The sequence below is a fragment of the Benincasa hispida genome, chromosome 3 (genome assembly GCF_027475165.1).
Source record: "Benincasa hispida cultivar pf3 chromosome 3, pf3_genome.v1.1, whole genome shotgun sequence".
Lineage (NCBI taxonomy): Eukaryota > Viridiplantae > Streptophyta > Magnoliopsida > Cucurbitales > Cucurbitaceae > Benincasa > Benincasa hispida.
Genome location: NC_143480.1, coordinates 25161455 through 25177420, shown reverse-complemented (window position 1 = coordinate 25177420; position 15966 = coordinate 25161455). Strand labels below are relative to the sequence as shown.

General features: G+C 35.0%; 1 protein-coding gene across 1 annotated transcript; it reads left to right on the top strand.

The window, feature by feature from the left end:
• Positions 1–12879: 12879 nt before the first annotated feature.
• On the top strand, positions 12880–15680 carry LOC120072827 (ribosomal protein S5 domain protein). Its single transcript, XM_039025338.2, has 6 exons — positions 12880–13259; positions 13559–13600; positions 14359–14474; positions 14675–14780; positions 14934–14987; positions 15307–15680. Exons 1-6 carry the CDS (start codon positions 12963–12965, stop codon positions 15463–15465), a joined length of 774 nt encoding a protein of 257 aa, XP_038881266.1. The 5' UTR covers positions 12880–12962; the 3' UTR covers positions 15466–15680.
• Positions 15681–15966: the final 286 nt, after the last annotated feature.

Here is a 15966-nt window from a genome sequence, read left to right as displayed (position 1 = left end):
ACTCTTTGATTTGTTGATGAGCTGTGAGATGGAGGAAATTCCTCCGTTAAAACAAATTATAAATCAACATTTGCTAGTATTGCGTTTATATTTGATGTTAAAAGATTAAGACCGTTAAACTTGTTAGAAACGAGTAATTTAGAAGAATTCGACATGCTGAATATATAAACAAATTTTAATGAGTAAATTGCTTTGGAATCCAAACAAATTTTTAGCAAAAGTAATAATGTACCCAAATTTCATTATTTATTTGCAAGAATATATAAGTATGTTAGAATAAATACTATCAAGGGGAAGTCAAATACTCCTTCACTAAAACAAGACATTCTTGACTAAATACTAATTTTAAAATAAATCTTATTCCTATAGTCATTTAGTTACCGCTTTTGATCAAGAACTTACTAACACTTAGTAATTCTCGTAAGTGTAACCCTCAATTTTCAAACCTTAGAGATCGGCCCCAACGACACAATCGAATTGGAGAGTCAAGGTTGGGAATGGACCTAAGAAATCCTATCCATTTTTGGAATTTGAGTTGTTCTGAATCCCATGTTACAACCCTCCGAGGGAACAACCGTCGTAAAATGACTAGCTTATATCACCTAAAAATGACGAGCAAGTGTAACATGGAATCTCACGATCCAAACTAATAGAAGAGACCTAGGATACATATATATCCTTCACCCACTTACTATGAACTACTTCCCCTATTCACCTTGCTATTGACCCATGCAAACACTTTCCGAATGGAGGTCACTCCGAGGATAACATGAAGCCTAGCATAAATCTCACGGTGTGTACTCTTAGGGACGAGAGAGCTAAGAATAACATATCATATATGTTATTAATCTCGTACTGAAGTGTTCTATTTGTTTTAGGTAAACATTTACTTAGGTATATTTCGGTTAATAAAACAACTAAGTCTAAGTGATTTTCCAAATATAATTTTTATATTTGGATTAACCTATTATGTCTAGGTGACAAATCAGTTTTAAAACCTCACATCGCTTACGCATGCTCATAAAATTGGGTTAACAATGCTCAATTATTCGGCTATAATCTCCAAGTAGCAGGTGTTCCATAAACCGTCAACTTAAGTACCTCCAACCTTATACAAGATTATAGACCGGTTGAGTTTGTAACCATGGTTTTACAAGATAACAACCTATTTTAACTATTAAAACAAGTTGTTATTTATTAACCCTAAGTGACATGCATCTAATCTTTGTTATAGATTTTAAATGTCTAATTCATTTTATAATACTTTATAAAATATAGATATACTTCTAATCCATAACATACACCAAGCATTTCAACATTTAATATAACACTTTATATTAAACATGAAACCCTAACACATGCATACTATATATTATAACCATTTATAACATACTTTCAATGCATGCTATATGCATCCTGTGATGGGATTTTAAATCTACATGGCATACTATATGCACATACACGATTTATTTAATTATAACAAACATTCATAATGCATAAATAATTAAATACACACTAATATGAACCAATTTTGGCATCCTAAGCAATCAAACAATCTAAATTATTACAATAATAATTAGAAACAGCTTCAAATAGCCTTGAACCATACGAACCAACCCGAACCACCCGAACCGGATCTCCAAGGCTTAAAAAAGGGTTGAATCGGCCAAAACCAGACTAAACCAGACCTCCAAGCCCCAAACCGACCAAACCAGTTCACTTGAACTGTCGGTCGAGTTGCGCACATGCATTCTGGGCTGGGATGAGCAGCGTTGCGATGCTTCATCTCAGCATTGTAAGGTCATGAGAATTTGCCTCATTTTTAGGCTATCTGAAGAGCAGCATTACGACGCTCTACAGGCAGCGTTGCAACGCTGTATTGTAATAACTTCATTTCTAGTTTTGCAGCTGATCTTTCTTACTTCTTTCTTCAATTACAACCTAATTGCAACTCTATTAACTCTAACAAATTTATAGATCTTTAATCACACATTAAGGCCCATAAAAAAAGAGCCAATTACAACAATTAACACGGAACTGAAAGGAAATTTAATGCCAAAATTGAAATTATTCAACCTATGAAAATCACCCTCTAAGCTAAAATTAACACGAATTGAGCGCTTAAATCATGCTTTGATACCAAATGTTGGTGTTGACATTCAACATGCGAAAGCGATTAGGATCTTAAGCCCTCTAATTTCATCAATTTTAGTATAAAAACATGCAAGTTCATAAACTAAAAATGGGAATTTGAAGATATATCTTTGAAGAACTCTTCAATCTTCAAATCCAACTTGAATCTTCACTCCAAATGTTTGTAGACCACCACTTGATCTTTCCTATTATTCTCTAGGACCTTATGTTAGATTGTAGGATCCAAAATGAGCTGAATTTAGGGAGGATTGGAAAGGAAATTTGTTTTGGTGTTCAAGGTTTTGAAGAACCTTTCTTCAACAAATTTTTTCTGCAAAAATTCAAATTGCATGTAATGTACTTAGCTGGAATTTAGTATGCCACTCTCTTGTCTCATAATTTGACACCAAAACACTTTAATTTGAGTGGAGATCTTGGTGGACTAAGTGAGAAAAACCCAGTTAATCTATTTTACAAATTTTAAAATTTTAAATTGAATTAATTTTATTGAATTTTTAACCAAATTTAACTTTAATTTAATTTTCCAAAAAGAAAATTAAAACAAAAATGATTTAAATATTTGAATTTTTATGAAAATTCAAAAAATCAATTTTAAATAAAATTAATTCAAATAATTAATTAAACAATTCAATTAATTAAAATAATTTAATATCCAATATTAAATTATTAAATCACCAATTCCACAATCATGAATCCCTATTCGTGCATTTAATATCTAAATCAAATTTAAATATTATTCAATTCTCCAATTCTGTTTAATTCAATAATTAAACATGTAATTATATCGTATATAATCACTTATTCCCTAATTTTGAATTTGAACGTTTCAAATTGACTCATCACGCTATTCTAAGATTTAATCCATTTGTGAGCTAGTAGGGGACCTAATGGACCTACAGATCATGGGCTCCAACGATCTGAGATTAATTAGCTAAACTCTTTAAACCGAATTAATCAACATTTGTTAACTGCCAGGTCACTCTACTAAAGCCCAGTAGTTTCACTCTCTTCACCGTAGATATATTTTTGTTCACTCGATATAACCATAATCAGTAGATCGGTCCTTCACCGATTGTTCGTAATAATGGCCGGGTAAAAAGTTGTTTTACCCCCAAGATTACATCTTGTTCCTTAGGTCCCACTAATCCTCTAATGAACAATTGGTTTGTGATCCAATCACTAAACCGAGTCCCTTTCGGGCCAATTAGAGGATGGGGCCCCTTGTTCAAGACTTGGAGTCAGCACTTAAGGGAACAACCTCTCTACTGTTGGGTTTTATGTCTTAAAAACTCGTAGTTTGTAAAATGATAAATATTTTCTATTATTAATATACTTGTTATTGATCTCATAAATTGTATGAAAGTATAAATCCAATAAACTAAGACCCATGACTATTGCATGAGTACTTGAACTTTATGTGGAGACATAGGAGTGGATTAGGTTCGAGTAAATAGTCAAAATGATCTTTGGTACATGAATGAGGTTGGGTACCTTATTCTGGTAACACCGTTGGATGCGGCCTACTCTGTAGTTACAAAGAATTGTAAAGTACTACATATGATGTGATCCTAATTCGTACATGTTATGACATGAGGAGTGGGGGCGTCCTATGCAATGAGTTTGCATGAGATCAGGACCAAGAAATAAGTCACTCTTACTTTATAATGTTGTTTACTGTTTAAGACTTGACTATTTCACCTAGATGGCCTAGGTAACTCGATCTTAATCCTGAGCTAACTATGAACTGTTTATTCGGGATTGCCCTTAGATTTGCATAGTTGAGGGTTGGCTCAACAGCGCCGGCTCAATAAAACTCCCATTTCAGGGGTAAGACTGGATAGATAACTGGGGATATAGGATGCAAGACGGAGTTCACCCCTACCCGATTTAGGGATATGAGAAAGGTTGTTCTCTTAAGTACTGAATTCAGGTCTTGAATAAGGGGCTCCACCCTCTCACTGGGCTGAGAGAGTTTAGTTTGGTGATTGGATCACAAATCAATTGTTCATTAGAGAATCAGTAGGGACTTGAAGAATAAGACGTAATCTCGAGGGTAAAACAGATATTTGACCCAGCCGTTATTACGAACAACCTGTGAAGGGTCAACTTGCTGATTATGGTTAAATCATGTGGACATAATATATCTACAGTGAAGGGAGTGCAACTATAGGCTTTAGCAGAGTGACCCATTAGTTAATGAATGGGGATTAATTTGGTCTAATGAGTTTAGTCGATTAATCTCGGATTGTTGGAGCCCATGATCTGTAGGTCTGCGAGATCCCCCTACTAACTCTAATGGATTAGCTCTAGAATAGTGTGATAAGTTAATTTGAAACGTTCAAATTAGAATTAAGAGAATTAGTAATTATATGAGATATAATTATGTTTAATTTAGAATTAAACAGTATAGGAGAATTTATATATTTAAATATGATTTAAATATATAAAGATGGATATGTGTCAAAATTAATTTAATATTTGATATTAAATTAATTAAGTTTTATTTAATAATTAATTTATGAAATTATTTAATTTTTCATTTTTAAAATCAAATAGATTTATAGAATCAAATTTTGATTTTAGATAAAATTGAAAAATTGGAAAACAAAAATATAAAATGGAAAAATGGATTTTTCCATTATCCATTACCAAAGTAGCTCACACATGAAGCATTAACATTGCCTTGTCTTCTCCAAGCACGAGCTGCAACTCATGCAATTTTTCTCTTTGCATGTTGATCTGCAATATAATGAGAAGATTGGAGTGAAAATTGGGCATGCAATCCATAGAGCTTTTTAGAACTGGTTTGAAGAAAGGTTCTTCAACAAGGTTACAATAGTGAGTTTTTCTCCTTCATCCCTTGATTCAAGCTTATTTTGAGTCCCCTAACTCAATCTAGATCACTAAGAGTATAGTGGGGAAGATCGAGCTGGTCTACAACAAGATATGGAGAAGATTGCAGCTGGAGAAGAAGCTTTGAAGAAGTTCTACAAGAGGTATGTCTTGAAATCCATTTTTTCTACAGAAGCATGCTTTATTATGTCAAAATTAGTGAATTTGAGTACTTAGATGATCCTTGTGCTTCCGCTGCTGTTGATACAATCCTACCTTTACTATCCCTAAAAGCGGGTAGGAGTGAATTACATCTTGCACCCTATGTCCTTAGTGAAGGAAATAAAACATGAGGATTTCCATGATCAGCAGAAGAGATCGTTCCAAATTCCATTCAAATGAACACAATTAATTAAAGTCTAAATGGAAACTAACAGGTCATGCACAACATGATAAACGATGATAAAAGGGATAGAGGATGCACACCTTTGAAGAACCATTCTTCACGAATCCCTCGAGCAATCTACAAGTGTCCAAGAATAACACACTCAAACATAACAATTGGTACAGCCAACAAACATGAACACAATGAATGCAGCCTCCATGAACTCAATCGAGTCTAACTCGATCCACGAACTGAGTGAGGACACCACCACAATGGTTACCTTGGTATTCTCGGTGTGAGAATCTGATGACATGTAGAAATGCATGTCATCGTAAGTCGTTTACTTAGAATTATGAAGGTTGTTAGGCAAAATATGCATCAATCATGTTAGGAATTCACGTGAAAAAGAGTTTGCGTCGATCAGCATGTCGAATCTCAGCTAACCCGTTATTTTGCATTAATTATGTGTTCAATGTTCTATTTTTGTAACTAATGTAGGAAATGAATGCAAATGCAGAAACCGGACCACCGCATAGACGACCACATGTAGAGAAACACTCCATCGCGAAGGCAAATGCATCGATCAACGCATGGATGTTGCGGAAATCAACCATATGTGTCCATCGCATGGGAGTTACGCTTGTCAAGCGATTGCGGTCATCATGTAGAGTTGCGGTGTTAAGGGAATGTGGCCATTTAATGATTACGGCTACGCAACAACGCATTCTAATGGGATCAACATAAGGTAGGTGGAATGAATGCATCAACGCATCTACCTCGAGAAAATCCAAAGCTGATGCTGACATTTCACCTACCGCGCTGTTGGTGGCAGAGGTTCATAAAGGACTAACGCGCCGAACGTCAGACTCAGAGCAGTCTAATTAATGCTGTCAGTGATCTAAACTCTATAAATAGAAGCCGATGAGCAAAATTTCAAGTCATTCAAGGGACCAACCTTGTGAACCGGGGATTTTCCCTACGATCCAGACAAACTACGTGAGAAAATGGCTGAGAGTTCTTCACCTCCTTCATCCATTTCGAATGACGACCGGAGCCTTCGATCGGAGCTAGATCTCAGTCCGGCGTAATCGAAGTTGTAGTCAAAACAAACGAGACAACTCCTCTGTCCGGCGCAAGCCAAAACAAACGAGACAAAAGTTGAGTTGAATATGGAACACAATCGAAGTTGGATGCTCGCATGACACACGTGGGGGTAAGCCAAAACGAAGGGCGTAACCAGGTTCAACGCCGTATTTGAATAAGTCATCGCAAAGTTTTGAAGTATTTATGAATGAATGTATTCTCAAAAGCTAAACACAAATTTGCAGTGAATGAATAAAAATTTTTTAACAAAGGCTTGCCGGATCTAAACTTAGACAAGATCTTTTTGAAGAAGCAGACAAAGTGGAGGAGAGTATTGCGGTGATAGTCAAAAGTGTGTGTAAATTATATTATAAGAAGCATGTCATCGCAAAAGAAAGCATGAAGGAGAGTTAGAATTTCTTGAGTATAACGCATGCTTAAGGACAAACATGATTTTAAGTTTGGGGGTGTGATGACATGCAGAAATGCATGTCATCTTAGGCCTTTTACTTAGAATTATGAAGGTTGTTAGGCAAAATATGCATTAATCATGTTAGGAATTCACGTGAAAAAGAGTTTGCATCGATCAGCATATCGAATCTCAGCTAACCCATTATTTTGCGTTAATTATACGTTCAATATTCTATTTTTGTAGCTAATGCAGGAAATGAATGCAAACGCGGAAATCGGGCCACCGCATAGACGACCGCATGTGGAGAAACACTCCATTGCAAAGGCAAACACATCGATCAACGCATGTATATTGTGGAAATCAGCCGTATGCGTCCATCGCATGGGAGTTGCGTTCGTCAAGCGATTGCAGTCATCATGTAGAGTTGCGGTGTTAAGCGAATGCGGCCATTGAATGATTGCAGCTACGCGACAACGCATTCTAATGGGATCAACGCAAGGTAGGTGGAATGAACGTATCAACGCATCTACCTCGAGAAAATCCAAATCTGATGCTGACATTTCACCTACTGCACCGTTGGTGGTAGAGGTTCAAAAAGGACTAACACGCCGAACGTCAGACTCAAGAGCAGTCCAATTAATGCTGTCGGCGATCCAAACTATATAAATAGAAGCCGATGAGCAAAATTCTAAGTCATCCGGGGGATGATCCTTGTGAACCGGGGATTTTTCCCATGATCCAAACAAACTGCGTGAGAAGATGGCTGAGAGTTGTTCACCTTCTTTATCCATTCCGAGTGACGATCGGAGCTAGATCTTGAGAGAGTCGGCTCCTCCACCCATCCATGGCACCACCGACAGCCTTGACGCACATCTGCTGGAAGCAAAGTTTGCTTCCAGCCGGTCATTTCTTTTTCTTTTCTTTTCCTAAAGTGTATTGTATGACATTTTGAATTAATAAATTAATACAATGTGTTTTCAATGCATTTCTCTATTCCTTCGACTTTATCTCCATCTTCTTGCTTAGCATCTTTACTTTCATTGCAACACTTAGTGGGAGTGCTTGGGTATTGCATACTTAGTCATGTGGATTAGGAATATGAAGCATGAAGCAACCCACCGAGAGATGTACGTTGCACGAGTATGTGAGTAATCTTATTTGCTTAGTGTGAAACTGTTGCAACGCTTATCTATAGGCTAACGCATTGCTCATCTATGAGTGAAGTCAGCAACAATCAACTACCCGAGAGGGTAAGTGGTTGGATGCATTAAGCAAGGTATACATTGTTCACTAGGGATAATAACAATCTTAGGTCAGCGAAGTTTATGCGATTGTCTTGTATTATGTATGCTTCATTCGTCCATTAGGGATACTTGGAAGGGTAGTCTAAGGACAGGATCTAGGCTTGGAAAGGTCAGGTCAGAATCTAGGCTCGGGAGAGTCAGATTAGAATGCATAATAAGAGAGATAGGCGCTTAGGAATGAGCACTATTTGTTATTAATTCATCACATGCATCCTAGAGAGAGGATACGATTGTATGCTGTCACCTTACTTTCATGCATTTTGCATCATCGCATAGGATAAGAGTAGAGACTTAGGAATAAGCTTATGGATACTTTGCATTCAACACATGCGTCTTAGACTTAGGAGCATCGCATTTGCATTGGGAAATGACTTGCCGTGTATGGTTGTAACATGACCGCATAGTCTGACGCTGACTAAGGTTGCCCTTGCAGTCATTCTTAAGTATTTCAATGAAAACATCTCCACATTTTATCTATTTTTCCATACATTTATTTCATGTCAAGTGTTTTCATATCTCTCCTCTCATGCATATTCTCATTGCGTCGTCTGTTAGATAGGAGTAGGAGTAGGATTAACTTAGCAACGTCCCCTCCATTCTTTTATTTAAACTGACGCATGCACATGACCGCAAACATATAGTTACAAGTCCCTGTGTTCGATCTCGGATTACCCGAGAAACTTGCGATGGAATTATACTTGGTTCTAGCGCAAGAAAACTTGTGGCAGAACGCATGGTTATCACATACATTCATTAATGCATTATCAGTCAAATGCATGACCATTGACACATGACTATCAACGCATATCTTAGGAACAAGCATCGCATAACGCGTCCACGGGATTTTGGTTGTCGAGTAAAATTGACTTCCAATTTCCTGCCATCAGAATCCAGGAGTTGTGGGCTTTGTATGATCTTGGCTTGAGGAAGAGACTGGAGGTCTACGATCGTGTAGACGATCGAGAAAGTGGGAGATAAGATATTGTATATCATATAGATGAAGTGCTCGAGCATTTAGTAAACGACAGCCTATCGTATAGACTTAGCCACTCGATCTTGTAGCTACGATCAGCTGAATGACTATCGTATAGTCAAAGGCAAGCGATCATTTAGTCTCTGCATAGCTATCGCTTAGTGAAACTCTTTCATTTGATAGCTTGTCTCCGTGAGTTATTTCCGAATTAAGTAACTCTCTAAATTTAGGAATACAAATTTTCTTTTTATGTCACGGTTACCATAAAGCCACCAATAATCTCCCACTCAATCGGTTATTAGAGATTAATTATCATATAATTAATATATTATAAATAAATATGATAACCAACTTATCATACTATATTTATAACCTATAGTTTTAATTTTTCATCTCATGAAACATGCAAACCATAGTTCTTTTTCTATTGTATGGTACTTAATGTAAATCATATTTACATTAATTCCTCCAAATAATTTATTTCATACATCACACCAATTATATCATATATAATTAAATTTCCTCTTGTTAATTTAAACACTTCAAACTAACCCCAATAACTGATTCTCAACTTGAACCCATTAAGCTACCAAGGGGACCTTATGGACCTGTATCTTGAAGCTCCAACGGTACGTGAATAGCTGACTAAACTCTTTAGTCACAAGATCTACCATCCGTTAACTGTCGAGCACTCCACTAAAGATCGACAGCTGCACTCTTCTCACTACAGATTTATTTCTGTGTCCATATAACCAATCAACAATGCGATAACCCTTCACAGATCGCTCATAAGTCCAGCTGGACCAATTTATCATTTTGCCCCTGTAGTTACATCTAACTCCTTAAGTACCACTGATTCTCCTAATGAACAATAAGTCATAGTTCTACTATGACTGGGTTCTCTCTTGGAAGAGAGGATGTGGCCACTATGTTCAAGACCCGAAATCAGCCCTCAAGGGAGATCTATCTACTTACTCTTGCTTCGGGGAAGGAGTGAATTCCGTCTTGTGTAACTGAGTTCCCAGCTCCCCAATCAGACAAATCCTCAAAAAGGTAGACTTGTTAAGTTGGCAATATGGCCACTCTTACCCATACTAATCAAAGGACAGCCCTCATAGGCAGGAGTTCTCAAAACACTCAGGATTGAGGTCATGTCACCTATGGTCATTTTAGTGAGATGTAAGTCTTAATTATCAACGACATTATATAAAGAGACGAATCATCTCATGGTCCGGTCTTATACAAACTCTTTGTATAGAATACCTCTGCTCACATGTTTCCACATGAATGGTTAGGATCAGACCATCTGTAGTAGTTCACAATACTTGTAAACCTCTACAAAGCGGGCTGTATCCATAGTGTCACCAGGATAAGGTATCTCTCCTTTATCCTTATACTACAGACCTTTTAGGTTATTACTTAAGACATGATCCACTCGTATATCTCATATACATGCTTAAGTTTATATACAATAACCACAGATCTTTGATTATTAGATATGAGTAAATGCAAATAAAATAACTCTTATATTATTAATAACAATGTGTACAATGTTTACAAACTATGAGACTCCGGGAGAATTAGGACACCAATCCCAACACCTAGTTATCTACCCCATTTTACCCTTGAAATGGGGGGCTTATTGAGTCGGTGCTGTTGAGCCAACCCTCACCCATATAAATCTAAGGATAATCCCGAATAAACAGGAGTTCTTAGTTTTCTCTAGATTAAGGTCGAGTTACCTAGGTTATCGCTTTGAAATAGCCAGTCTTAAATAGTAAACAGTGTTATAAAGTAAGAGTGACTTATTTCTTGGTCTAGTCTTATACAAACTCTTTGCATAGGATGCTCCCACTCACATGTCTCCACATGAACGATTCAGGATTACATCGTTTGTACTAAATACAAAGTGGGCTGCATCCAATAGTGTTTTCAGAACAAGACCTAGCCTTATCCATATATTATAGACCGTTTTGGCTATCTACTCGAACTTTATCCATTCTTATGTCTCCACATAAAGTCCAAGTACTCATGTAATAACCATGAATCTTAGTTTATTGGATTTAGTGCAATTTACATATTCAATAATAGTTTTATTGAACAAAATCTCAATAACATCTTTATTGCAAATAAAATATGTTTCATTTTACAAATTGCAAGTTTTAGGACATACAACCCAATATATATATATAATATGAATTTATAAGTAATTGAAGGTTAAAAAGTAATTGTTAAATAGAAGAAAAAATGTTCTTTTTATTCTAATATGACATGTATTTTGGTGGAAAAATATCATTGTTTCACAATTAAGTGTTCAAATTGTGTGATTAAAATTAAATATGTTACATTTTTTGAAAAGAGAAAAAATGTTGTCCAATTTTTAAGAAGCATCCATGTTTGAGTGCTAAGTACTTGTGTTTAGTTATAATTTATTTGGAATATGTTTGGTGTTTAGAAATGAAGAAGAAATATGTTATGTAATTGAATGTTTAAAAATTGAATTGAAAATTTTGTGTTTAGTATATAAATATTTTGTAGAGAATCTGTTATATTTTAAGAATGAAAAAAAATAGATTTTTTTTTTGTTTCTGTTTTAAAAAAGTTAGGAAAATAGGTATATAATTGAAAATTAAAATCCACAATAAAAGAAAAAAAAAAAGACATAACCAATTTCACTTAAAAAAACCCGCACTAGATATTTCAACTCAATTCTACACTCCAAACACATACTTTCTTATTCAATTCAAACTCAATACTCTAAACATAGATAATAATTACCAAACTCACCTCAATTCTGTATAGAGAAATTTTTACAGATAGAAAAAATGTCAAACTATTTACAGAAATAGCAAAAAAAAAAAATTTTAAGATACTGATAGACTTCTATCAGCATATATCAGTGAGAGATTTCTATCAAAGACGATTAAAATTTTGTTAGTTTATGTAAATAATTTCTCTTATTTTTTTATTTTTGAAAATCCCCCCAACACAGATAATTTAACTTCACAAACAATAATTATCCAAACGCCCCCTAAGAGAGCCGCTCACTCCAACTATCGTCTATGTATGATCCATATTAGATCTGACCAACTATCCATCCTACCTCCTCCTCCTTATTATATACAACTCATTTAACAATTTCTTGCATGAGGAGAAAAAAAAACTTTATATTATAAATTTGGTTCTATGCTTTTAAAAGTTAAAATTTAATCATTATGATTCGATAAAACCTTATAAATAATTTCTATGTTTGATAAAATCTTTATAAATAACTTTGATAGTAGAGACTATTTATGAGAAATAATCCAATGCTATAGACTATTTATAAAATTTTTATCAAACTATATAGATCCTTTTTTAAAAAAAATGATAAAGACTAGATTTTAATTATAAAATATAATATCTAAATTCTATCTTCCTAACAATAGAACTAAATTTGTAGTTTACCAAAAAAAATAAAAATAGAAAGAAAAATTTTCACATATAAAAAAATGTCAAACTATTTATAAAAACATTGATAGATTTTTATTAATCATAATAAAAATAACATTGATAGATGATACATCGACATCGTCTACTTCTATCTATTTTTGTCTCTCATAAATATCGATAAATTTTTATTAATCTCTATTAAAGAAGATTAAAATTTTACTATTTTATATAAATAATTTTCCTTATTTTTCTATTTTTGAAAATCTCCCAAAAAAAACATATATTTTTTTTTTGTTTCATTTTCATTGAAACGACGTTGGTAATAATCAACTTTTTGAAACGAGAACCGCCCTCGTCTTGTCCAAAGAGAATCGGAGGCTCCAACAAATGCCTGTGGCAATTGCAATTGCAGCAGCGCCAAATCTTCGTCACTTCAAGAAACTGGGCGCGATTATCAATACTCGAGAGAAGAAATTCAATACTCGATTATCTTCCTCACTGGGCGCGGTTCCTCGAGAGAAGAAAGATATGGTTGCAACAGCCAGTAGCAGTAGCGGAGATTCAGGCGCATACACGACGATTAAAGAGATTGTAAGATTTGAAAGAGAAATCAAGAAGAGCAAGTTCATCGCAATTGCTGGTCCTGTCTCTAATGAGCAATCTGCCTTCTCTTTTCTCTCCCAGGTGTTCTATGCTTTTCCAGATTTTTTATTCCTTCATATCTGGTTCTCATGGAGTGAGTTACCTGAAATTGATCCTCTTTTGTTCTCTTGGACTCCATATGGCGTTTTGTTTGAAGTTGTAAATTATATCGCAATTTTATATCATAGATGATTTTGATTCAATTGGTAAAGTTATCTATGCTCTTGTGAAATTCGTAATTGTTAATTGTAGTATGACATTAGCATCGCTCTTTTCATTTATAATATAGTGGAGAATTTAGAATCCACTCATCTGATAGCCATTGCTGTCCTGAAACACAGGTGCGGGATCCGCGAGCTACTCACAATTGCTGGGCGTATCAGGTGCTTAGTCTTTATCTCTTGTAGGTTGTTAAAGTTCTTGAAGAATATATATTATGGGGTTGTTCGTCATCCTTCACAGTGGTCTCATATTATGCTCATCACGTGATCTGTCGAAAGTGTAATGTAAAAGAATTGTGCTAAATGATATGATAAAATAATGCAATTCTAAATCTGCCGTCTCTTTTATATTTTTACAAAAAATAATATACGAATATGGTTTTTAAATATAATGAGGAAGATGCTGTGGTTGGTTTCTATTTCACATTTCTACACTATGTTTATCTTGGTAAATTTGAAAATTTGCTGCTGCGATTGTAATATCAATTTCTTTTCTGTCATTCCCTCGTATTTTAAAGCTGGCAAAACTAGAGTCCAGAGATTTAGGATCCATTTGGATTGATTAGAGAAAAAAACCAAAAACATCATTTTTATTTTAACCCTCTTGATAAAAAAGGTTTAAAATGAATTTTGAAAGGGTTTCAAAAGCTATTTTGAGTGGTTGCCAAATACGTCAATTTTTTACCAAATGACTTATTTTCAAAATTAAATACTTGAAAAGTTAATCCAAACATACCCTTAATTTGTCGGTCAATTATTTGATGGTTAGTTGTGTTATTACTTCAAAATGCAATGTTCCAGTTTTTCAGGAAGTTTTTTGGTCAAGAGGATTCCCTTGAAGAGATGTTGGAAGGGTACATAATACATTTATTCCACTGTTCTGAATTCCTTTATTTAGTACTTGTTCTGCGTCTTTTCAGGTTGGAGATCAATACAGGTCTAATGATGATGGCGAGCCATCTGGTACAGCTGGTAAACCAATTCATTCTGCAATTGTTTCTTCAGGTATTGACAGAGTCATGGTGGTTGTGATCAGGTATTCTCTCTGCAAATGATAAGTACTCGGTTGAAATATATTGTTCAGGATCTATCTGTATGAAATTTCCTTGGGCAAAATACTTGCAAATCAGTGAATTGGAATCCTCTTGTTGATACTGCTGGTTGATATGAATGTGTATGCTTGCCATGTGCTATAGCTAACTTCATATGATATCTTTTCCCTCTACCAAAATTTAGGCATTTTGGAGGTATCAAACTTGGCACTGGGGGACTAGTCAGGGCTTATGGAGGAGTAGCTTCTGAATGCCTGAAGAGTGCCCAAACTTGTGTTGTGAAATCTAAGGTGCTTCTTCTTTCCCTTAATGTGTTCTGTCAGTCGTCACCTTGTGCTGCTAGTGTTACACAGAAGTTTAATGAAGCAAATTAACTATTAAACCATTTTAAATTGATTTTAATATGAAATGTTGTTTTTGATAAACTGGGTTACATGTTTTAGGTTCCAATGGGTGTGGAGGTACCATTCGATCTTTTAGGGGTCTTGTACCACCAGGTAAATTTATCTATGTGATTGAGAGTCATCTTGTATGCCCATATCATGGGTTTGTACCATGGGCACTGATTTTGCATTCGTTTCTACTTTGTCTTTTCCCCTAACTAATTCTTATGTCATCGTCAATGTTGCATTTACTTTTGGTTTTGGGTGGAAACATGTTAGTATAATTCAAATCATCACTTATATACCACAGAGTGATGATCTTTCGGCTCCAGCAATACATGGTTATACAGTTTTCTTATGCACTCATGCGTTTTTCCAGACAATTTTTAAATGGAGATTATTGTAAATCTGAAACCGTTGTTGGTGGTTGCAGTTACAATCTTTTCAAGTTGAGGACATTAAACAGGATTATGACAGTGGTAAAGATGGTATTACGATGGTGACATTCAAGGTTGATTTCGATTGTGTTGAGAAGTTGGAGGATGCTATCAAATCTAACTGTAGCCGTGATTTAGTCTTTTACAAGCGATAAATTATACAGCTTAGTACGTCTACATAAATGCAGAGAGGGACAGAGGGGAGATGCACATCAATATAACGATGAAATCAAGTGCGCATCCAATAAATGGTGGGCGGTATGAGGTAGGTGACTGATGACTTTGTACAACTAGTTACATTGCAGAATTAGATGTTCTCTGTATAATACATTTCCGATATTAATGAATATTTAGTTTGTTCACTGCTTCATTTTTATGTTCCTTCATTAACCTATATGCAATGCTACTGGCATGGTCACGTAGAAACATCATATTTTTCAGAAGCAAGCGGCAGTACATTCTTATTTAATTGATGATGACAACTATCAAGGAACCTTTGTCAATTTAAGGAGTTGTTTCATTTGACTATGGTTTCATGGGAAGCAATAATTGAAATGGGATTATGGTGGAAGTCGTGGTGCTACCTAAAGGTATATTAATTTTGTTTTGGTGGAAGTCGTGGTGCCTACCTAAAGGTATATTAATTTTGTTTCTTT

Coding starts and splice junctions, on each gene's coding strand:
- LOC120072827 (XM_039025338.2), top strand. CDS start 12,963: ATGCCTGTGGCAATTGCAATTGCAGCAGCGCCAAATCTTCGTCACTTC. Junction 13,260..13,558: donor CCTTCTCTTTTCTCTCCCAG/GTGTTCTATGCT, acceptor CCTGAAACACAG/GTGCGGGATCCGCGAGCTAC. Junction 14,988..15,306: donor TAGGGGTCTTGTACCACCAG/GTAAATTTATCT, acceptor TGGTGGTTGCAG/TTACAATCTTTTCAAGTTGA.